This window comes from Puma concolor, chromosome B3 (genome assembly GCF_028749965.1).
Source record: "Puma concolor isolate L17-30 chromosome B3, mPumCon1.1.hap2, whole genome shotgun sequence".
In the NCBI taxonomy this organism is placed as follows: Eukaryota; Metazoa; Chordata; class Mammalia; order Carnivora; family Felidae; genus Puma; species Puma concolor.
The window spans coordinates 5,666,831-5,691,679 of record NC_141672.1 but is presented as its reverse complement, the minus strand read 5'-3'; the positions used below and the strand labels follow the sequence as shown (position 1 = coordinate 5,691,679).

Here is a 24,849-nt window from a genome sequence, read left to right as displayed (position 1 = left end):
CGGGCGAGGGGCAGAGAGAGAGGGAGACACAGAATCAGAAACAGGCTCCAGGCTCTGAGCCATCAGCCCAGAGCCCGACGCGGGGCTCGAACTCACGGACCGCGAGATCGTGACCTGGCTGAAGTCGGACGCTTAACCGACTGCGCCACCCAGGCGCCCCTAGAGTGCACAATTCTATTAGTTTTGACGGATGTATACATCCATGGTGCCACCACCACAGTCAAGATATTGAATATTTCTGTCACCCGGAAGTTCTCTCCTGCCCCTTGGCAGTAAATCCCTCCCTGGACTTGATCCCCACTTTCTGTCACTAAAGAGCAATTTGCATTTTTCTGGATTTTTATATAAATGGAATCCTACAGCAGGAACTCTGTTGAGTCTGGCTTCTTTCAGTTAGCATGGCCATCCATATGGTTGTATGTGTCAGTAGTCCTTTTTATTGCCAAGTAGTATTCTCTAATATGGATTTATCCGTTTGTTTATCCGTTAACTGCTCGTGGACAGTTTGGGTTGTTTCCAGTTTGGGGCTGTTAATAAACGAAGCTGCTGATAATCCTTGACCAAGTATTTGTGTGGATATATATCTTCATTTCTCTTGGTAAATAGTATAACTGCTAAGTGGTGCGCTGTGTGGATGTGAAAACTTACAGTAAATTGGCAAACTGTTTGCTCTTAGCAGTGTAGGAGAGCTTCACTCGCTACCTTGTCAGTCGTTCCTGTTTTCTGCATTGTAGTGAGCGTGCATGGCGTTTGGTTGTGGTTTTAACTTTACTTCCCTGATGACCAGTGATGTTGAGCATCTTTTTGTGGCTTTGAATATTGAAGATCTTCTTTTGTGAAGGGTCCGTTCAAATCATTCGCCCACTTAATGATGATGATGATGAAGGAAAAGGAAAAGAAGTAGTAGTTTTAGGTCTTTGTACATTCTGGGATGATTTTCTCTCCTTCCATAGTTTTCTGTGTTCTATCTAAGAAATTTTTGCCTACTCTAAGGTTGCAAAATTTCTCTCCTACTAACTCCAAAAGTTTCACACTTTCAGGGCACCTGGCTGGCTCAGTTGGTGGAGTGTGTGACTCTTGATCTCTGGGTCATGAGTTCAAGTCCCACGTGGGTGTAGAGATTGCTTAAAAAATAAATAAAAATTTCACACTTTGCTTGTACTTTTAGGTCTGTGGTCCCTTTTAAGTTCATTGTTGTATGTGGTATGAGGTAACGTTTTTTCCGGTATTATTGTGATGTGGACTACGGTGTTTTAGCACAATTTGTTGAAAAGACATTCCTTTCCAATTAGACTATTTTTGGACCTTTGACTGATAATCAGCTGGCCATGTAAGTTCGGCTATCTTTCTGGGTTCTCAGTTCTGCCCCACTGATTGCTGTGTCTGTTCTTTTACCACGACCACATTCTCTTGCTTACTGTAGCTTTATAGCAGTGTTGGGATTTTGGAAGTGCAAGCCCTCCAACTTTTTGTTTTTCAGAATTGTTCTGGCCCTTCTAGGTTCTTTATATTCCCATTTCAATTTTGCAAGTTGCTACAAAAAAAAAAAGAAAGAAAGAAAAAGAAAAAGCCTGCTGGTATGTTGATTAGGATTGTGTCCCAATTTTTAGATCAGTTTTGGGAAAATTGACATCTTAACAATATTGAGTCCTCTGATCCATGAGAGTAGCGTCTCTCTGTTTATTTAGGTCTTCGTTATTTTCTCTGAGCCGTGTTCTGTAGTTTCCAGTGTTTAGATGTTGCACATACCATATTAAATTTCTTCCTCAGTATTTCATAGTTTTGAATACTGTTGTGAATGGAATTTTACTTTAAATTTCATTTTTCAATTGTTTATTGCTCTTATTTAATGTTTATTTTTGAGAAAGACCAAAAGTGTGAGTGGGGGAGGGGCAGAGAGGGGGACAGAGGATCTGAAGTGGGCTCCACACTGACAACAGCAAGCCCAATGTGGGGCTTGAACCCATGAACTGTGAAATCATGACCTGAGCTGAAGTTGGACGCTCAACCCACTGAGCCACCAGGCGCCCTCAATTGTTTATTGCTAACGTATAAAAATACTATTAACTTTCTTAACCTTATATCCTGTGAATTTGCTGAATTCACATCTTAGTCCTCATAGCTTCTTCATAGATTACCTAGAAATTTCCACATACATGACCACATTATCTGTGAGTAATACAGCTTTACAGTTTCCTTCCAGTGTGTATGCACTCTCCCTCCCTCCCTTCCTTCCTTCCTTCCTTCCTTCCTTCCTTCCTTCCTTCCTTCCTTCTTTTCTTTCTTTCTTTCTTTCTTTCTTTCTTTCTTTCTTTCTTTCTTTCTTTCTTTCTTCTCTCTGTCCTTCCCTCCCTCTCTCCTTTTTCTTTCTTTCTCTTTTCTTTCTCTCCCTCTCTCCCTCTCTCCCTCTTTCTTTCTTTCTTTCCTCTGTCCTTCCCTCCCTCTCTCCCTTTTCTTTCTCTTTTCTTTCTCTCCCTCTCTCTCTTTTCCTTTCTTTTCTTTCTTTTTCTTTCTTTCTTTCTTTCTTTCTTTCTTTCTTTCTTTCTTTCTTTCTTTCTTTCTTCTCTTTTCTCCTTCTCTTCTCTTCTCTTCTCTTCTCTTCTCTTCTCTTCTCTTCTCTTCTCTTCTCTCCTATACTGCAATTACTAGCACCTCCATTACAACGCTGAATAAAAGTGGTGAGAGTGATCATCCTCGTCTTGTTCTTGACCTTATGGGGAAAGCATAAGGTCCTTTTGCCATTAGGAATGATGTCAGAGGTTTGGGGTAGAGATCCTAAGTCAGTTTAAATGAGTTACCTTCTAGTCTTAGTTTTCTGAAGGTTTTTATCGCATAGTAATGTTGAACTTTGTCAAGTGATTTTGTCATATCTGTATTTTTGCCTATATTCATTTAATGTGGTGAATTACCCACGAACCGTGAGATCATGACCTGAGCTGAAGTCAGACGCTTAACCGACTGAGCCATCCAGGGACCCCTGAATTACATTGCTTTTTAAAAGAAATGCATGAACCTGCATTTCTGGGATAAACCCTACTTGGTCATGATGGTTTTTTTTTTTTTTTTTAATATATGGTTAATTCTAGTTGCTAATAATTGGTTAAGGATTTTGTATCTATGTTCATGAGAACTACTGGCTTATACTATTTTCTTGTGTTGTCTGTCTTGTTTTGATGTGAGATTAATATTGGCCTCAAAAAAATGAGTGGAGAAATCTTCTGTCGTCATGTACTTCCTGAATGTCTATGTAGGAGTTGTGTTATTTCTTCCCTAATGTTTGATGGAATTCACCAGTGAAGACATCTGGACCCAGGGTTTTCTTTGTTGGAAGATTTTGAATTACAGAAAAACATTAAATGTATATATAGGGCTATTCAGGTATTCTGTTTCTTCTTCAGTCACTTTTGTAACTTTTTTCTTTCAAGAAATTTGCCCATTTCATCTAAGTTATCAAATGTGCTGGCCTCAAATTGATCTTAGCATTATTTCATTATTTATTTATTTATTTATTTATTTATTCATTTATGTATTTATGTATTTATTTATTTAGTTTCATTTGTCTTTCTTTTTTCCTTTCTTTCTCTTTCTTTCTTTATCTCTGTCCCCCTCTCCCTCTTTCTTTCCTTTTCTTTCTTTCTTTCTTTCTTTCTTTCTTTCTTTCTTTCTTTCTTTCTTTCTTTCTTTCTTTCTTTCTCTTCCTTCCTTCTTCCCTCCCTCCCTCCCTCTTCCTTTTCTTTTCTTTTCTTTTCTTTTCTTTTCTTTTCTTTTCTTTTCTTTTCTTATTATTGTTTTTCTTTCCTGTCGATCTGGCTACCAATCTGGTACCATTAATTCAGTTTGAAGAACTTACTTTAACATTTCTTGAAGTACAGATTTCCGAGTGGTGAATTATTTCAGTTTTTGTTTATCAAAAAAGTCTTTATTTTGCCTTCAGTTTTTCCATGTGAGCCCTTTTTGAAAATGCCTTTTTGGAAGTATAATAGACATACATTTAAACTGCATATTTGAAGTATGCACCAAGATAAGTTTTGATATATGTATACATCCATAGAACCATCACTGTAGTCAAATGAAGTAATACATCCATCATCTTCAGACGTCTTTGTGCTCCTTTGTAATTTCTTTTCCTGTCCCTCCATTACGTATCTTTTGGCAACCACTGGTCTGTTTTCTTTCATTGGAAATTAGTTTCCACTTTCTAGAATTTTTGTGTAAATGTAGTCATACGGTGTGTACTCTTTTTTGTGTGGCTTTTTCCCCCATTCAGCGTAATTATTTTGAGATTGATCCATGTTACTGTGTGTACAAATATTGGTTTATTCCATCCTATTGATAAGTAGGACTCCACAGTAAGGACATACCACCGTCTATCTGTTTATTGTTGATGGATGTTGCGTTGCTTCCAGCTTTGGGTTGTTACAAATGAAGTTACGATGAACATTCATGTACATGCCTTTTTGTGAACACACGTCATCGTTTCTTTGCGGCGATGGACTACATTGTGTCCCCACCCCTTCACATGTTGAAGCCCTAACCCCTAATATGACTGTATAGGGCCTTTACAGAGATAATTAAGGTTAAATGAGGTCATAAAGGTCAGGCCCTAATCCACTAGGACTGGTGTCCTTAAGAGAAAAGGAAGTGACATCAGAGCTTCCTCTGGGCTGCACAGAGTAAAGGCCACATGGGGACCCAGCAAGAAGTAAGAGTCTTCATTCCAAGGAGAGAGGCTTTGCCAGAAACCAACCGTGCTGACACCTTGCTCTTTGACTTCCAGCCTCCACAACTGTGAGATAACAGATGTCTGTTGTTTAAGCCACCCAGCTGCTGGGACTTTTTTATGGCAGCCTGAGCAGACTACAACATTGGATAAATATCTGGGGTTGGAATGACTGGGTCATATGCCGGTGTACGTTTACCTTTTAAAGAAACTTCCAGTTTTCCACATGGTTGCCCTATTTTACACTCCTGTGAACCTTGTGTGAAGGTCTCATTGCACTGCATCGTAGCCAACACTTGCTATGATCAACCTTTTAAACTTTAGCCATTCTGAAGTGAGTGTAGGGCATCCCACCGTGGTTTTGATTTGCATTTCCCAAACGATTAATGATGTTCAGCATCTTTTCATGAAGTTCTTTGCCATCTGTATACATAGATTTTTTGGATGAAATGTCCAGATTTTTTGCCCATTTTTTGGAAGAGCAGATTTTAAAATTTTTGATAGTTTAATTTCTCAGTGTTTTTCTTTTCTGATCATGCTGTTGGTATCATAGCTAAACAAACTTTACCTAATCTAAGGTCACAAAGATTTGCTTCTGCATTTACTTTTGGAGTTTGTGTGCTTTGGGGCTTTATATTAGTCTGTGGTCCATTTCATATTAGTTTTTGTACATGGTACGAGGTATGGATGGAAATTCATTTTCTCGCATGTGGATATTCAGTATTCCTGCAACATTTGTTGAAAACAATACCCATGCCTTTATAACTGTGGAAAAATAGTTGACTAAATATGTGTAGATCTATTTTTGTAATGTCTCTTCTCTTCCGTTTCTTTCTTTGTCTATCCTTACACCAGTACCCCATTGTTTTCTTATTTTAATCCTTCTCATTATTTTCATTGTAATCTGATGAGTTTTGAAATCAGGTAGTATAAGTCTTCCCTTTTTTTTTTTCTTTTTCAAAGTTGTTTTGACAGGTCTAGGTTCTTTGCATTTACATTTCGATTTTACAATCACTTTGTCAATTTTCTACCAGAAAAAGGCCTGCTTGAACTTTGAACGATATTGTATTTGATCTACCGATCAATGTTGGAGGAGAGTTGAATTCTTAACAGTTTTGAGTCTTTCAGTCTATGAGCATAGAATACTTCTCTGTTTATTTAAATCTAATTTAATTCTCTCACTAATGTCTTGTAGTTTTCACTGTATAGCTCTTCCACATTGTTATTAGATTTATCCCTAAGTATTTATATTTTTATGTTTTTGTAGGCAGTATTTTAAAATTCCAGTTTCTGGCCTGCCTGGATGGTTCAGTTGGTTAAGTGTCTGACTTTGGCTCAGGTCACGGTCTCACGGTTCGTGAGTTTGAGCCCTACATTGAGCTCTCTGATGTCAGCATAGAGCCCACTTTGGATCCTCTGTCCCCCTCTCTCTGGCCCTTCCCTTCTCTCTCTCTCTCTCTCTCTCTCTCTCTCTCTCTCTTTCAAGATAAATAAACTTCAAAAAGTTAATAAAATTTCAGTTTCTGATTGTATGTTGTTAGTATATAGAAATACACTGATACTTGTGTATTCACCTTGAATTCTGTAACCCTAAGTCACTTATTAGTTCTAGTTGCTCCTTTGTAGATATTCTTGTATTTTCTGCAAAGATGATCATGTCATCAGTGAATAAAGGCAGCTTTAATTCTTCTTTTCCAATCTGGATGCCATTTCTTCCTCCCGCACTCCCTGCCTTGCCTTTCCTTCCTTCCGGCTTATTGTGTTGGCTTAAACCTCTAGATGGATGTTGACTAGAGGTGGTGGGGGTGGAAATCCTTGCCTTGTTCTCAGTATTAGAAGGGAAGCGTTCATTCTTGTTCACAGTTACATACGTTAGCCATGTGCTTTGTAGATGCCCCTATGAATTTGAGGACCTTCCCTTTTGTTCCTAGTTTGTTGAGAGTTGTTATTGTGAATGAGCGTTGGATTTTGTCCGTTGCTCTTCTCACATCTGTTGAAAGGATAATATGTTGTTCTTATGTACTCACTTAATATAGTGGATTTTCTCAATAGGGTTTTCAGATTTTAAAAATAACCTTGCATTCTTGGGATAAGTGCCCCTTGATCATGGTATATTATCCCCTTTATATAATTTGGGATTCTGTCAGCTAAAGTGTGTTCAGGATTTTCACATCTGTGTTCAAAGGGATACTGATCTGTACTTTTCTGGTATATCTTTGTCTTGTTTTGGTATCAGGGCAATGCTGGCCTCATAGAGTGAATTGGGGACTGTCCTTTCTCCCCAGTTTCCTGGAAGAATTTGTTTAGAGTTGCTGTTTTTTCTTCTGTAACATTTGCTGGAATTGACTAGTGAAGTCGTCTGAGACTGAAATTTTCTTTTGGGGAAGATTTAAACCTCAAATAAGATTTGTCTAATAAATATAGGGTTATTCCAAGTGTTCTTCTTCTCTGAGTGACCTTCGGTAGTTTGTGGCCTTCAAGAAGATTTTTCTTTCACCGAGGTTATCTAATTTTTTGGCATAATTTTTTCATCATACTTATGTTATTATATATAATGTGCAGTGACGTTACCTCAGTTCTCTCATTCCTGATATTGGTAATTGTGTTTTTTCTCATTCCCTCTGATCAGCTATCTGGAGGCTTATTAATTTTGTTGAGCTTTTCAAAGTACCAGATTTTTGTTTCATTGATTTTTCTCTGTTTCTTTTTTCCTTTAAAAAAAACAATGATTTCTTTTATCTTAATTACTTCCTACTGCTTAAACCTTGGCTTTAGTTTTATCTTCTTTTTCTAGTTTCTTAAGGTGGAAGTTGAGGCTTTTATTTTTTCTCTAACACAGATGTTCAGTGCTAAAGGAGTCCCCCCTTGTCCACAGGGGGTACGTTCCAAGACCCCCAGCAGATGCCTGAAACCACAGGTAGTACCGAACTCTGTATATAGTACATGCTGTATTTCCATGCCTATGATAAAGTTTCACTTATAAATTAGGCACAATAGTAGGTGGACAACAATAACTACTAATAAAACAGAACAATTAAAACGACGTAATGTAACAGTAGAGTGAGTTACATGAACGTGGTCCTTCTCAAAATATCTTCTTCTCCTGTACCTAGCCTTTTTCTTGTGACAATGGGAGATGGTAAAATGCCTGTGCCATGAGATGAAGCCAAGTGAGTGATGTGCACACGGTGTTGTGGGAAGAGGCCACTGCCGACCTTCTGACAGTTTGTCAGAAGGAGGATCGTTTGCCTCCAGAGCGTGGTCGACCACGGGTGGCTGAAACTCTGGAAAGAAAAACCTCCGGCAAGGGCAGGGGGCGGGTGGGGGGGGGGGCTGTTAATTTCCCTCTGGGCTTTGCAGCCACATTAGACAACTGTTGCTGTATTGTGTTTTCATTTTTATTCAGTTAGAAATACTTGCTGATTACCTTTTTTATGTCTGCTTGGTCCATGGATCACATAGGAGTGTGCTATTCAGATGCGACATACTTGGGAGTTTTCCAGATATCTCTTATTGATTTTTCATTTAGCTCTGTTGTGGCACAGAACATACATCGTATGTTTGAATCCTTTTAAGTTTATTGAGACTTGTTTGACGTCCTAGAATGTGGTCTATCTTGGTAAATGTTCTGTGTGTAATTGAAAAGAATGTTTATTCTGCTGTTGTTGGGAGTAATGTTCTATACATCTCAATTAGACTGAGTTGGTAAATAGTGTTATTCAAGGCTTCTATATCCTTTCTGATATTTCTGTCCATTTGTTCCCTTAGTTAAGAGCAGCTGGTTGAAATTTGTGACTAGAGGAGTGAATTTGTCTTATTTCCCTTTTTTTAAAAAATTTTTTTCTTAATGTTTATTTTTGAGAGAGACAGAGCGTGAGTGGGGGAGGGACAGAGAGAGAGAGAGAGAGACGAAATCCAGAGCAGCCTCTAGGCTCCGAGCTCCGAGCTGTCAGCACAGAGCCTGACGTGAGGCTCAAACCCACGAACTGTGAGATCATGACCTGAGCCGAAGTCAGACACTTAACCAACTGAGCCACCCAGGTGCCCTGTCTTAGTTCCCTTTTTAAGTGCTATTTGTTTTCCTTCATTTATTTTGAGGGTCTGTTATTAGGTGAATAACTGTTGAGGATTGTTATGTTTTCCTGATGAATTGACTTTTTAATCATTATGAAAAGACTCTCTTTATCCCTGGTAATATTCTTTATTCTGAAGTCTACTCTGTCATTAACCTAGGCTTTCCTGGTTTACTTTGATTACTGCTACATGATACATCTTTTTCCATGTTTTCTACTTTTAACCTATGTGTGTCTTTATATTTCAAATGTGTTTCTTGGGGTGCCTGGGTGGCTCAGTAGGTTGAGTGTCCGACTTCAGCTCAGGTCATGATCTCACGGTTCATGGGTTCGAGTCCCGCGTGGGGTTCTGGGCTGACAGCTGGGAGCCTGGAGCCTGCTTCCGATTCTGTGTCTCCCTCTCTCTCTGCCCCTCCCCCACTCATGCTCTGTCTCTCTCTACCTCTCAAAGAAACGTAATAAAAATTTTTTTTAATGTGTTTCTTGTAGGCAGCACTTTGGTTGGATCTTGATGTTTTAGTTTAATTCTGTATAATAATCTTTTCCTTCGAACTGGTGTATTTATCCTATTTTAATTAAATGCAATCATTGCTATGGTTGGGTTTAAATTTGCCATCTTGCCATTGTTTTTCTTTGTTACATCTATTCTCTTTTCTCCTTTTTTTGTTTTTGTTTTAACCCCCCTCTTTTCTCTTGGATTAATTTAGTGTTACTTTCATCTTATGTGTTTTGTTGCCTTTTTATTTAAAAAAATTTATTATTTTATTTTACTTTTTGAGAGAGAGAAAGAGAGAGAGAGAGAGAAAGAGTGTGGGGGAGGGGCAGAGAGAGAGGGAGAGAGAGAATCCCAAGCAGGCTCCACACTGTCAGCACAAAGCCGGATGCAGGGCTTGAACTCACAAACCATGAGATCATGACCTGAGCCGAAATCAAGAGTCAGACACCTAACTGACCGAGTCACCCAGGCACTGCTGTTTTTTTTTGGCTTTTTTAGTCTTTGGATTTGTGTCGTGGTTTATTTTTAGTGGTTGCTTAGAGTTTATAGTCTACATCTTTGTCTTATCAGCCTGTGGTCAAGTATTGAATCTCTTTTTATATTGTATAAGCATTTCACAATATGCAGATTTCCAGTTTGTCCCTTCTTAATCTTTGTGCTATTGTTGGCAGACATTTTCTTTGTACATAAATTACAGTCCCCACAACACACTGTTATTATTTTTGTTGGAAACAGCAAATTATTTTGAAAATACTTTAATAATAGAAAAGTATGTCCTATTTCCCCCACATAGTTATTATTGCCATTGCTTCTCAATCTTTTATGTTGATTCCAGTCAGTGTAATTTTCTTCTTGCCTTAAGGACTTACAATTTTTGTTTTCAACGGTCACGCATATTTCAAGGAACTTAATGGGAGAAAAATGGTGTTTTGTATTTACCCAATCACATGCCGTTTCTTCCTTCATCCCTGGAGTTCTGACTTTTCCTCTGCTATTATTACTCTTTAGCCTAAAAACTGCCTTTAGCATTTGTTGTACATAGAGCAGGTCTGCTGACGATAGATCGACTTGGTTTTTCTTCCCCTGGGAAGGTCTCCATCCCACCTTCATTTCTGAGGATATTTCTGTGTCTGTAACAGCCTGGGCCGACACTCCTTGTCAGTGCTTTCACTGCGCCCACGGTCTTCTGGCCTCCATAGTTTCTGGCAAGAAGTCTGTCAGAACAGACACAGACTGCTGTCCCGTGATGCTTCATTTTTCTCCCCTGGGGGTTTCAAGGTTTGTCCTTTGAACTTTGCAGCAGTTTGATTGTGATGTGTGGGGCTTGATTTTCCTTGATTTTATCTCCTTTGTGGCTTGTGGAGCCTCTTGACTCTAAGTTTATGCCTTTTACCAAATTTGGGCACTCTCAGTCAACAAGTATATATATTTTCTCTGTTCTGCTGTCTTTCCCCTCTCCTTTAGGAACTCCCATGACAAAAATACTTAGGCTTTGATAGGTCCCTAAGGGTCTATACATTTTTTCTTCGGATCGTATCATTTCTGTTGATCTGTCTTCGAGTTCACGGAGTCTTTCTCACTCCCGTTTTGTTATTGAGCTTATTCTTTGTTGTTGTTTTTTTCCAGTTCTAAAACTTCCATTTAAAACAATATGTAGTTTCTATTCTCTGTTGCCACCATCTATCCATTCATTTCAAGAGTGTTTGTGTTTATGTCATTGAGGATTATTATAATAGCCGTTAATTATATCTGATGATTCCAACATCTAGGTCACTTCAGGGCGATGTCTATCATTTCTCTTTTATAGTGCTTACTATTTACATTTTCCTAGTTCTTTATATGTCAAGTAATTTTGGAATATATCCCACACATTTTCAATATTAGAAGATCCTGGACCCTATCACAGGCCTATGAGAATAGCAATTTGTCTTAACAGGCAACCAAGCCTGTTAGATTCAGTTTGCAGGTTCCTTCTCCCTTTTGTCGGGCGGTGGTTCTATTTTCTTTGCAGTATTCAAACTCTTTGTGATGCGGGGCCACTAAGGGGTTGGTTTCAGACTTGGGCAGTGGGTATATGGTATTCTGCTTCCCAGAGCTTCGGCTGTGCTTCTGTGATTGGACTCCGTGAATGTATTGCTTAGGGATTGTCCCGGGGTGCATGTCAGTTCACACGAAGAACTAGAGGATTCTCAGCTCTGTCCTCTTGGAATTTCTCCCACATGACGTGGCTTCCTGGGTCCTCCTTTCCTGGTCCTTCTGCCCAGAGAAATGACTTTGTCTCAGACTTAGTCTTCTGTCTTGTCACAGTATCTGTAATGGGGATCCCTTTCAAGATGAAGTACCCAGAGAAAATAGAGGAAAAAAGAAATGTGGATCTTCCTTACCGTTTTCATAATAAAGGCCCTTTTCCCCAGCTCTTCTATTCAGATGCTTGCTCTCTAGGTTTTAGGTACTTGAACCGCACCCCCAGTGCACGGCAGAACTGCTGTTGGGCTGGCATTGGGTCAGCGCAGGAGAGCAAACAGACACATTGGAAAATGTCCCCCATATTCTCTGGCTTACCAGGGCCCATTTTCTTGTTCCTTTGACCAGAACGACAGATTAATATCGGAGTTTTTGCTGTTTGTGCCCACCATGTAGTTACGTTTTTTTTCAGTAAGTCCACTAGTCAAAGTCAGGAGTGAAGAGACTGCAAACGAGCCACCCCCATCCCTACGCCCCACAAACCTAGGACCTTATTGATTTCCCTCCCCAGCCCACTTGCTGTTACTTACTCTTGAAAGCCTTCAGGTAGTTGCTTCTTGAATTTTGTCCGGAGCTTTTAGTTATAATTGGCGGGCGAGAGTAAGAGGCCATCGTGGGCTTACTCCGTTTTGGCTTAAAACTAGATTTCATCTTTAAATCTGGTCTGTTTTTCTCACTGGTATATTTTGAATGATTTCAGTTGCTATGTCTTCTAGTTCACTAATGGTTTTGCAGTGTCTCATTTGCTATTAACACCACCTAACGTATTTTTCATCTCAGACATTGTGCCTTTCAGGCCGACGTCCTCCACGTCTCTACTAACCGTGATCACTCTTTCCTCCGTTATAGGTACCTGTGTGGTGCCGACATCTGTCATCTGTGTCACTTTTGCTTATCTGGGTTTGAAGACCATAATCTGAGTGATGTGGTTGCTCCTTGTTTCTAGGCCCTTTCTATGGACAGAGCTAGGAGATGTTTCTGTTATTAAGAAAAAGTACATCAGGGGCACCTGGCTGGCTCAGTTGGCAGAGCGTGCGACTCTTAATCTTAGGGTTGTGAGTTCAAACGCCATGTTGGGTGTACAGATTACGTAAACAAAATCTTAAAAAAGAAAGAAAAGGGAAAAAAAGAAAAAATGTATCATTGTGTATACTGATTTTCCTAATTCAAATTTAGGATTATAGAATTTTTCTTTAACTTCTTTGGTTTTATATATTTTCTCTTTTTCATACTGGAAATTTTTATTTCTATCTGCATTTGCACAATTTTTTTGGTACATGTCAATGCTAGCTGTGCAGTGACTGAAGGCAGTTTAATATTTCTTGTGGTTCTTTTTGTCCATAATGTATGTCTAGTGTATGTCTAAATTACTGATTTTCCTTTCGGAATGTATATTCATCTAAGGATGTGCCATTAAATGACTATGCTTTTAATGTTTCCTAAAATAAATCCGATTTACGTGGTTAAGCTACCAGCTCAATACACGGTTAGTTTTATCAGCTTAATTTTGCTTTCACATTTTAGAGACTGCTTTCAGTTAATTTTGTTGCATAATTTTATAAAATATATACATGGCTCTAAAGAAGGGATTGGAAAGCTGGTGGGCCTGGTCTGGCCTGCTGCCATTTTTATACGGTCCTGGAGCTGAGAACCATTTCTGTGTTCTGAGATGGCTGTAACATACACATGTGGGTGCACATGCACGCACGCACACGCACACGGAAGAGAATGTAGCCGTGACTGTATGTGGCCCCAGACTGCAGAATAGTTACCGTCTGGCCCTTTACAGAAGCCCTAAGAGTTCCACCTCTACTCCTGTCTCCACTATCCTGTTCTCTTCCTCTGTTCATTCATTTATTTAGTTCCTGGTTTATCTTCCTGCCGTTTTTAATGGATGTAAACACACACACACACACACACACACACACACACACACACACACACACGTTCCCGTCGCCTCTTCCACTGACTTACGCGTGTGTTTTCCACCACCTGCCCTTCGCACCAGGCAGTATGCCTTGGAGGCCGCCCCGTAGCTAGGCAGGTGGACAGGCTGCACTGTCTCCAGCCCGTGGCATTCTGGAGTGTGGATGCGCCAAGGGTTACTCAGCTGATCCTCTGTGGCCGTACATTTGCGTCGTTTGTAGAAGTATTGCTGCTTTCAGCGGCGGCGTACTTACACCTTTGTGGGGTTTTGCCAGTGTACCTTTGGGACCGTTCCTACAAGTTGGTTTGCTGGGTCATGCACGTTGCTGAGAAACAAGGCATATGTTATTTTGCTCGACGTTGCCCCAGTTCTCTCCGCAGGGATTGTAGCGTTTTGTGTTTCTGTCAGCAGTGTGTGCAGTTAGCTCATGCCCCACAGCCACCTAATGGAGTGTGTTGTCAAACTGGGACTTTGGTAATTTGATAGGTAAGAAATGGTATCTCTGTGTGATTTGAATTTGCATGTCTCATTATGAGCAAGATCAAAGGACCAATTGCGTTTCCTTTTATATGAATTCTCTGTTCACTTTTCTTGCCTTTTTTTGTAGATGTGCTGGGTCTTTCTCATCTGTTTTGAGAACCTGTGTATTAGGGATAGTAACCTTTGCCTCTGAGACAAGTTGCAAATTTTCCTCCTGATTGTCTTTTTTACTTTTTTATTTACTTGCTTTTCATGCCGTACAATAGTTCTTAAAATTATTATGATGATTTTCATGTAGCCAGGTTAACTCATGTTTTTCTCATTGCTTCTGGCCTCAGAGTCATGACTTGGGAGCGATTCCCCCAGCCCCGGGGGGAATAGAAAAACTTAATCATGTCTTCTTTTCTATTTTTTTAAAATGTAGATTTCTGGTCCTTCGTGAACTTATCAGCAGAGTACTTTTGGTGCACACTGTGCCTTGTGATTGGCTATTTGTGTGAATTTAAGCTATAGAAACAGGCCCTTTGCTCACCTCTCCAGCTTGCCTTCATGCAGAGACTCCTGACTTCTTAGCATTTGCAGAGACCCGGATGTTTATTTTCAGGGAGAAGGAATGGAACTGTGGGGAGAAGGAACTTAAGCAAGGACCCAGAGCTCCATGCTGGGACTCTGGTTCTAGCCGGCCCTGGAGGAGGTTTGTGAGGCTCTGGAAGAGATGGTTTGTGAGCTTCTGGTGCGCATTGGCCCCTGAGCCGGGCACGGTCACAGCTCTTGTTTGCTCCCAGGCTGCGGCCCGGTTGTCCCCCACTTATAGGTGTGGAGGCTGAAGCAGAGGGGTGGGGTTTGCCCGGGACCTCAGAGTCAGCAACAGGCCATCGGGCTGGACACCGAGGTGGCCGCCGGGGACCTGGGGCCCTCTCACTGAGGAGGGAGGCCTCTGTCGGCCTCCACGGGGCCAGCGATGATGCGGCATTGAGCACAGCGCTCTGCTTCTGCCTCCCACCCCCACCACCGTCTCAGAGTTCCCAGGGAGTCAGGTCTCCTTCGTCTCCCACGTCCAGGGCCTCAGGCGGACCCTGTGAATGGTGCCTGACGGGGCCAGTGGCGGCGGCCTCACGTGTGCTGGCTCCTCCCCAAGTGCCGGGATATTGCTGGGAGCCGGAGACCTCAGTGTGCCTACTTTTTGAACTTTCCTTTTGTTCACAAATCCGGTGGTTAATCCAACACACCTGAGTAATGTCCGCAGCCCGCAGACCCCGCACTGCCCAAAGGCGACCCAGTGTCACAGATACACGGTCCTGTGGGGCAGGCGGGTGGCTGAGGGAGCACGGCGTCCCGCGGGAGCCAGAGCAGTGTCTCCCCTTGCGTTTTCTCAGGTTTGGGTGCAGGGGAGTGGTGGGAGGGGTCAGGGGGCCAGTACACCCCAGTCTTCCGTCGCTCTGAGGTCCAGCAGCGCTCAGAGGCAGAGGTTCGCCCCTGTCGTCCAGGCCTCCCGTGGTGACGACCAAAAGGCCAGGACCCGAGCCTAGCCTGCGCCCCAACCCCACATACTTGGGAAGTGGCAGGGATGCGAGGCAGGGAAATCTGTGCTTTGGATGAACCAGAGTCAGCCCGGAGTTTCCCAGGTCTGTCCGGAGGACCAGGCAGTCGTGGGATTTCAGGGATGTCCGGTGATTTTCATCTTGCCCGAGTCTGCCATGGTGTGGATCACGTCTGCCACCTGCCCCGGCGCCAGAAACCTTCGGCCCAGTATCGGCTTACCTGGCAGAGGCCCCAGGTTGCCAGAAGAGTCCGGGCGGGGCTCCCTTCCGGATCCTGCCGGCGAGGGCTGCGTGGCGCCGTCCCACGCCCCTGGGATGGGATGTCCCAGCTGTCAGTGTAATTGAGGTCGCCATAAAACCCACCAGCTAGACACACAGATGGTTCCTCTGTTCTTTGCCGGGGCAGGAGCCGTTGTGAAGGCGAGTAGATCATGTTCGGCGGCGACCGCTTCAAAGGTCAGCCTCCTACTTAAGCAGCGTTCCTGGCAGGGATCGCCCGTCACAGGCTTGTTTCCCGGCCACTCAGTTTTATGGCGCCCCGACGAATCGGGCCATTTGCATCCATTCTCAGGAAACGTGCAGAATGGTGGTTTCCATTCTTCTGGAAAGCTCGTCTTGGGAGGCAGGTGTGGCGCGCACAAGCCGAGGGCCGGCACCTTGCTCCTCCCGGGCCTCCGTGTCACCCTCCGGCTGTCCCCATGAGGTAATTTGTGTGGAACCCCGGGCCAGCGCCGCTTCCTGGGCACTCAGGGAGAGCCCTCTCCTTCCTCCGTCCTTGCCTGGGTCAGTGTGTTTCCCGAGCCCCTGTGGGGGTCACCGTGCGGTGGCTGGAGGGGGGCTGCAGCGAGAAGGCCAGAACCGCCCACAGGAGCTCACGGCCCTGCCCGGGAGCTGGGACCCGCCCGGCGTCTGTGGGTGCTCTCCGGTGGCCATTCTGTGTTGGCCACTCCGTGCCCCCAGAGAGGACAGGCTGCCCAGGGCACGGGCCACTTCCAGGGACATGAGTCGGGCCAGACATACTCTTCCGTTGGCATTTACTGCCCCGGCCATCTCTGGATTTGCTGCTCCCCCCCCCCCGAATGGTGGGGATGGAGAGGGCTTTGGGAAAAGGGGAAGGAGGGCGTTGAGGACTGATGCGGCCGAGGCAGATAGAGGCCTGGGGTGGCTGGTGGGGAGGGTGTCGAAGTGAGGGGTGACTGTCATGGCACTGGGGTGGGAGGAGCTGGCGAAGAGACGGCTCCAGAGCTGTGATTATGGGGCACCACTCCCTCCCCTCCCCTCCCCTCTCTTCCCCACCAAAGTGGATTCTAAACGTGGCCTTGGGGTGGTGCTGTTGTGAGTCCGGATGCTGTGCAGACTGACACGATTGGATACTGGAGACTTCGAGGGCACGCGGGCCCCAGCCTCAGACTGGGTGGAGGAGCATCTGGCAGCACCCCTGCTGAGCCCCTCTGGCTAGGGGCAAGGAGACTCCCTCCCCTCTGGGAGGCTCAGGGCTGGGGAGTGGCCATGGGCTGCCTTTCTGCCTTGTGTCCAGAGGTCTGCAGGGCCGCCTTCTCTTTTCTGTGTCCGTGCCACTTTGCGGGCTTCAAGGGGCTTACCCTGCGGTCGCCTTACCTGGGAGTTGCTTCTGAAGAAGCTCAGAGAACAGCCATTTGTCCCTCCCCTCCCCCAGGAAGCTGTTCCCTAATTTATGGAGGTAAGAAGTGGCCAGTAGGAGATTGGATTGTGGGCCCAAGGGAAGCAGCAGGGACAGGGAGAAGCCCGCCCCGCTGACGGTGGGACTTGGAGCAAATCCCTGCATCTCTGAGCCTCAGTGTTCCTCATCTGGAGAATGGGTCTCAGAACTGCCTAAGTTGACTTTATAGAATGCTACACGTGACGTGGATTTGACTTATGTACATTTGAAAGAGGACGATAATACTTTGAAGGTGGTAAATGCCACTTTAAAGAAAAAATTGTCGAGACTTCTTATTTCACAGCCAGCAGACAGAGGGACCAGAGAACCGTGTGTATGCTGTGGCCACATGGTGGCGCCCAGGTAGCTGGTAAACAGGCCGGCCAGGAAGGCCTGAGGCCGCGTTGTATTGGCCTCTTGCTGAGTATTGCAATTGAAAGTCCTGAGGTCTGGGAGTTTGTTAAGTGGAGACACTTGTTAGTCCCGATACTGGGACCTGCCCCTAACCCGAACCAGTTGCTTTAGAATGGAAAGTGAGTGTGATCAAATGCTCTGGGGAAAACAGAACCGCTGGGTACTCGATCGCATTGGTTTACAAGACAGGAGGCTATGAACTATTGGCCATGATGCTAGGAAGTAAAAAGTGTCTTTAAAGCTAATATATGTACTGTGGTTCTGCCTTACGGTCTCCAAGAGCTCTGGCTCTTTGCAATACAGTTACTACTCCAGAGAGAATAGGCTGTGGTTTTGTGGGCTGTGAATTATGTGACGTCTTTAGAAGCAACACCCTCAGTTGCTAGGCTCCTAGTTGGCTCAGTCAGTTAAGCGTCCAACTTCGGCTCAGGTCATGATCTCACCATTCATGGGGGTTTGAGTCCCGCGTCGGGCTCTGTGCTGACAGCTCAAAGCCTGGAGCCTGCTTCTGTGTCTCCTTCTCTCTCTCTCGGCCCCTCCCTGACTCATGCTCTTTCTCTGTCTCAAAAATAAATAAACATTAAAAAAAAAAGAAAAAGAAGGAGAAGAAGAAGCAAGACACTCTCGTAACATGTGGCCTGGTATCAGTGGGCAATCATTGATGCCCTTTAGGTGCCCTTGGGCGATGGGCCCTTCCCTGAGCTCACTTTCATCAGGCACTAGCTGCTGTCCCCGGGACTGGTGTGGTCTGAGAGGTCATCATGCCTCCCTGGGTAGCTCATGGTTGGTGGCCGTGCGCCAATAGATGTGGGGCAGGCACGTGACAGGGAGGACCGTCTGTGGGGAGGGGCCACGAAGCCAGGCTGCGGGAGGTATGTCCTAGCAGCCCGGCACGGCCCTCGCTAAACCCCATCTGCTGCCTGGGCTCTTGGTGGCCCTCCCCGTGGGTGCTCGCCCTGTACTCGTGGGGCCCACAGCATGACAGATGCATCTCTTGCAGGTGGTGAGAAGCTACAAGGCAACCATCCAGCAGACCTTGGACATCCTCTTCCTCCAGGAAGGCTCTGAGTTTCTGAGCAGCACGGACGCTTCGAGCCGGGACTCTGCTGACCGCACCATTATTGCCTGGGATTTCCGGAGCTCTGCCAAAATCTCCAACCAGATTTTCCACGTGAGAAACCTTATGTGGCATTGCTCTTCAGTTTGCTTCAGCTGTAGGCTGTGTCTAAGTAGCCCTAGGCTGTCTGGGATCCCAGATCACTTCCTGTGGGAGATGGTTCAGCAGGCAGGCTCTTTAGAGATCGTCCAGGTGCCTGAAATCCCTGGGGTGGGGGTAGACGAGTGCAGAAAACCTCCATACTTCTCCTACGTGTCCCTTGCCTGGCATGGCCACCCCACAGGGGAAGGGTGTGGAGGGGCCCCCCCGTCCGGATCGATGGAGGACAGCCACACGGCCCACGCGCTCCTGCCTTCCCTCCACCACCCCATCCAGCCCACACGGGTTTCCGCCCCACCTTTGTTCAGTGCTTTGGGCAGGAACTGTGACTTGGAAGTTCAAGCCGCGACCTGAGGCTAGATCTGGTGTTAAAGTCCTGGATTCACCACTCACAAGCCGGGGACCCTGGGCCCATTGTTTAGCCTTTTTGATTCTTGTTTTCCTCTTAGGAAATTGAGGATGAGAATATATTTACCTCATAGAGTGGTTTTGAGAATTGAAGGAAATAACACTTATAAAGGATCTAGCACAGTGCCAGACCCAGGAGGTGCTCCATAAACGCGTTACCTATTGTCACTATCACCACCATCGTCATTAACATCGTCACCATCGCCATCACCACCCTCATCACCACCACTATCATCCCCACCATCACCATCATCATCATCACCGTCACCATCACCACCCTCATCAGCATCACATTCATCACCATCATCACCATCATCATCATCATCACCATCACCATCAGCACCCTCATCACCATCACATTCATCACCATCATCATCATCATCACCACCACCACCACCACCACCACCATCACCACCATCATCGCCATTACGATCACCATCACCTTTTAAGACTTCAAATAAGCCGTAGCTAATCTCTTCGGTGCTCCCCCTGCCAAATTAAAAAATATGTGTTAGGCGTACATACGTACCTTCCCCCCATCCCCGCATTTCCTCTTCTCAGAGGGTTCTAAGTGACCCTGCGCACACCAGCCTCCAGACCTTCACTGCAGGGTCCTGGTGCAACCCGGGGAGAAGCACCAGCTCCGGGAGGGGGCTGCGTGGGCGTGTCTGGCCACTCTGGCCTTCCACGTCCAACAGCCCGTGCAGAACAGGCACCCAGGGGAGGTGGATGGGAGTGCCACATGGCAGGCCACTGACCCTCCTACAGACTGCACCCACTCACTTTCTGCGTGGGGAGCAGGTGCTGTGCTCGCAGAGCATGCCATGGAACTTGTTCCCGGGTCAGCGTGGCCTCTGAGCCTCTGAGGGACACAGAGTGTGCAGCTGTGTTCCAGCTGCCCCCGCTTTGCTCTCTGAGGTAGGCTCCTGTAGACAGTGTGGCCTCAGGACAACACTTGGAATAAAGCAAAGGCCAGATGCCGTGGAGAAGGGAGTTGCTAGGGGCGTTTCCATGTGATGCAGCCCATCAGACGGTGACAGCTCCTTGCCTTGTGCTTTGAACACTTGGCTCACGCCTTTGTCTTCTCCCCGGCCGTCCACCTTCCCAGCTACTGTGCGTGTGGGCTGTGAGGGGGGCCTGGGCCGGGCTGGGGCTTCCCCGAGAGCTCACCGTGGAGGTGGGGCGGGGGCAGGCGGGCGTGCGGACTTCTTTCCTGGCGCTACGTGGCAAAGTACCGCGGTCGCTGGCTTCAAAACGAACACGTTCTCTCTCTCCGTCCTGGAGGCCAGATGTCTGTGATCGTTCTCCCTGGGCTGAAATCGAGGTTTTGTCAGGGTGCACTGCTTCTGGAGGCTCGGGGGGAGTCTGCCCCCTCTTCCTCACGCTGGCCTCTTCAGACCCCTGCCACTGTATCTGTGAGTGTGATTGGCCGCCTCCCTTTACAAGGACACACATGAGTGCACTTAGGGCGGTAATAGAGGACGACATCCCCACCTCAAGATGCTTGACTTAATTATATCCGCAAAGACACCCCCTCCGCCCTTTTGCCATATAAGGTGACATTCACCGGTCCCAGGAATCCGCTACGTGGATGGGAGTGTGGGGGTCATTTTTCCGTCCACCACTAGGGCCGTGAACCAAGGGGTGCCAGTAAGGACAGGAAAACAGATTACCCCCCCCCCCCAGAGCCTCCAGAAGGAATACGGCTCTGCTGACACCTTGATGTTAGCCCAGGGAGACCCATGGCAGACGCCTGACCTCCTGGACTCTAAGAGAATAAATGTGTGTAGTTTTAAGCCACCGAGTTTGTGGCATCTTGTTAAGCAGCCGCAGGAAAGCCGTGCAGACCTCTAAGGCCAGGCCTGGGGGTGGGGCCCAAGGCTCCAGGAGCAGGGCGCTGGGTGATGTGTCTGGCCGAGGCAGAAGGCCCAGCTGGGGCCTTTTCCCTGCCTCCCTGTGGCCTCACGTCTTTCAGGAGAGATACACCTGCCCCAGCCTCGCCTCGCATCCGCGGGAGCCCGTGTTCCTGGCACAGACCAACGGCAACTACCTGGCCCTCTTTTCCGCCGTGTGGCCCTACCGGATGAGCAGAAGGCGGCGCTACGAAGGACACAAGGTACTCTGTTCCTCTGCCCCGGGTTAAAACGGAGCACCGGCCCCAGAGCCTCCTCCAGACGACAGCAGCGGTGGACTTGGGGCCCCGGAGTGCACAGACCTTCTTTCTGGGAGGATTCTGTTTTCCGTTTCGCAGGTGCCCACGTGCCACGTGGCCTGGTGGTCCCCAAAGGCCCTGGGTCACATCTGGCCCTGCCCCCGGTCCCCAGGGGCTGGGCAGGAATGATTTTCCCCGACTTGTGGGCTCAATGGGGGCATGTCACGGGGGTGAGGGAGGGAGCACAGGACAGAACAGGGGAGGGGGCCTTTTCTGCATCTATCCCCTTTCCCCACTGAGGCCTGCCTCACTGGGGCGGACGGGGCCGGGGACCTGGTGGCTGTTGGCGAGGCCAGGCACCGTCAGCTATGCTGCAGCTGTTCTAGCTGCGTTCCACTAAACTCCGTGAGACCAGATCCACGCTGGGACGCCGGCTTTCTGGCAGGAGCTCGGGCCTTGGCCTTGGGGATGCTGGGTGCCCTGCTCCGAGCCTCAGGCTGCTCCTCCACGGAGTGGGCACGGCGCCCCCCCGCCTCACGGGCTGCCTGGCGGAGCAGCTGCCGTGTGGCCCGCTCACCCCGTGTTGCCTTCTGCAGGTAGAAGGCTACTCAGTGGGCTGCGAGTGCTCCCCAGACGGTGACCTGCTGGTGACGGGCAGTGCCGACGGCCGAGTCCTGCTGTACAGCTTCCGTACTGCCAGCCGGGCGCGCACGCTGCAAGGGCACGCGCAGGCCTGCGTTGGTACCACCTTCCACCCTGTGCTGCCCTCTGTCCTCGCCACCTGCTCCTGGGAGGGCGACATTAAGATCTGGCACTGAGCCTCCTGGAGCAGAGCCTTCCGGATACCGGCCAGGCCCCAGGCTCCCATTCGTCCCCCAGGGGTGGGGGTGGTGTGAGTAACCAGTGAGGTCGCCTCTGTGATCGGAGCTGGGTAGAAGGGGCCTCCACCCCCCCCCCCCCCACCGAGCCTCAGTTTCCTCATCTGTAAAATGGGGACAGAGATCTGTTTGCCTCAGGGTTGTGAGAACTGCATTAGGTGAAAGCACCTGGTGGGTGGCTGCTGATGCTCAATAAACATGAGTGTTTTGCTGTTTCTTAGGGTATTTCAGTGACAGATATGTACGGGCAGCTTCGTGGCACCTTCCCACTCCCAGGCCCTCTGGGGCTTGAGACAGAGACCAGAGGGAGCTTGAGATAGGGCAGCCCCCCTCTGCTGATCCTGACCACGGAGTCCCTGGGGGCCAGGGGCCGTGGGGGGCCACGGGGGGCTCTGGGTCTCAGGCCTGCCCTCAGGAACTCCGTGCTGGAGCACGGCAGTCCTCATCAGTGCCATGGGGCCCAGGCCCCCCCCACCCCCACCCCAAGCATGGCCCACAGAGTCCCACTGCCTGGAGGGGGTGTATACTGCTCCAGGGAAGGAGGGAGGTTCCTGAGGAGCCCTGCGGGGTCAGGCTGGCAGGAAGAGCCAGCGCCCTGGGGGTCTAGGCAGGTAGGGGAACCCTAGCACCAAATCCCACAGGCCACTCCAAGAGCCCCAGGATGCACCGAGGGTGACGATGGGAACCGGCAGATATCACAGCTCGGGGCAGGGGCAGGGGCGTCCCCGTGCCTCAGAAGGCTTGCCGGCAGAGGCAGACCGTGAGCCGGTGAGGAGGGCATCCCCAGCAGAGGAGTCAGTGAGGAAGGGCAGAGGCCCTGAGGACGAGCCCCGTGGCGGGGAGCCAAGGGAGTAGGAACCACGGGTGCCCAGCTTTGCCTCTCCAGCACCCGGCTTCTAGGCCGGCTCTGCCGTCGGTGTAGCCGACGCTTCGTGAGTCATCTCTCCTCTCTGAGCCTCAGTCTCCCCATTGTAAAGTGGTGTCGGAACCCCCAGCCTGCAGGCTTGCTGTGTGGCCCCAAGGAGGTCACGTCCGTGGTGGGTGTCCGTACACTGGGGGTTCCATTCCCTGGAAGGGGACTGGGCAGATTGGGAAGGGCATCTGGAGCTTGCAGAGGGCTGGTGCATAAATAGGTTTATTTCAGGTGTCTAACTTGCTCAGGGGTCCATGAATCGGGCCTTCCAGGCGGAGGGAAGGACAGTGCAGAGGCCCTGAGGTAGGGCTGATCCTGAGGTCCGACTCCTTTTCTAGCCTTCTCCCTGCCCCCACTGCCCCGCGCCGCATTCAGTGCAGAGCCCCCGGCAGGCAGTGGGTGTTGAGCGGATACAGCACCTGTTGTGCCTGAGCTGGGATTCAGGGAAGGCTGGGGCTGAGAGTGGGGCGGCAGGAGCTGGGGAGCTCACGATCTTTCAGGGTGGTGAAGAATGAACCCCCGAGCTCATGCAGGACGCAGGGTCCCAGTGACTGTCTGCTCCCAGGCTCAGGTTGGAAGCGCCTTCTCTTTTTAGGCTCAGGAATGGCTGATCTGGTGAAAAGAAAGATAATCACAGCCCATGCTCAGAGGGCCTGTCCCCTGCAGAAGTGGAACCCCCTGTGGGGTGCTGTCCCTGGCCTGAGCAGAGCAGTGGGGGGAGCGGAGGCTGATCTTACGTCCATTCAGATCCTTATGCAGGTGATAGACGGTCCTCCCTCACCCCTCATGTGGCTGCCCCACTGAGCCTCTCGCCCCCCCTCTTTCTCACCGCCCACCCTCTAAATAAGCTCCCCTGCTCAGTGTGGGAAGCCCAGTGATCTTAGAAGCCTGCCCTCGGGTCACTTTCTCTGTGACATGAAGCCTTCCCGTATCACTCTCATCGCTGATGGGCTAATGACACCCTCCACTGTGCTCTCATGGCATGGCGCCTCAGGACCTTTGCTCCCGCTGTCCCCTCTGCTGGGTCACTACTTCCCCCAGCGCCCCCCCGGATCCCTGCCTTTCTCCTGCTGTGGGCCTCCAGGGAGCCTCCCCTGACCTCTGTGTCTAACATGCTCCAGTCATTCTCGGTCCTTTCCCCAGAGTGCTTAGCTCCGTCTGCTGTCGTCCCCCCTTCCCCACAACACGGGTACGTGCAGCGGAATGTAAACTTCACGGGGTTCGCTGCCTGCTCCCTGCTGCGCACCTGACCCCGGTCCATGGTGGGCGTTCTATGAATGACTGCAGGTGTGGCCTGTTGGCAGGACACAGGCTTTGGGGTCAGACGGATGTAGACTCAAACCCTGCCATCGCCTTTCGTTGTGTGGCTGCAGAAAGTGCTGAGCCGCCCGGTGCCTCAGTTTCCCCTTCTGTGAAATGAGATTGGTAGTACCCAGCTTGTGAGGATTAATGAGGCCGGGTCTGGATAGCTCTTGGCGGGGCCTCTATGCAGGAGGCACTCAGGAAATGGCAGCAGGGAATCTTAGTATCAGCAACAATATTAATGTTAGTATCCGTCCACCACCTGACGCAGGTGTGGAGCCAGTTTAGACCAGAGGATGCGGTTTGGCCCCATTCTCAGACCTCGTCGCGGCAGGCCAAGGACCGCTGGGTCCAGCCCTCTGGGCCTCGGCCCGGGCCCGGTTCCCTCTCCTTGCAGAAGCCCCCGG

The 24,849-nt window shown here is 48.0% G+C and overlaps 1 protein-coding gene across 7 annotated transcripts in view; it reads left to right on the top strand.

Moving 5' to 3' along the window:
• The window catches only part of WDR25 (WD repeat domain 25), a 141,923-nt gene extending 119,481 nt beyond the window's left edge, over positions 1–22,442 (top strand). For 6 of the 7 annotated variants that reach the window (XM_086708811.1, XM_086708813.1, XM_086708810.1 and 3 more), the window contains 4 exons: positions 7,560–7,637; positions 18,574–18,744; positions 21,173–21,313; positions 21,946–22,442. In XM_086708811.1, the coding sequence (XP_086564937.1) occupies positions 7,560–7,637; positions 18,574–18,744; positions 21,173–21,313; positions 21,946–22,167 (612 nt within the window). In that variant the 3' untranslated portion in view covers positions 22,168–22,442. The remainder of the gene's footprint in view (positions 1–7,559; positions 7,638–18,573; positions 18,745–21,172; positions 21,314–21,945) is intronic. The other variant, XM_025919634.2, reaches the window with a different exon arrangement.
• The last annotated feature ends 2,407 nt before the right edge of the window (positions 22,443–24,849 follow it).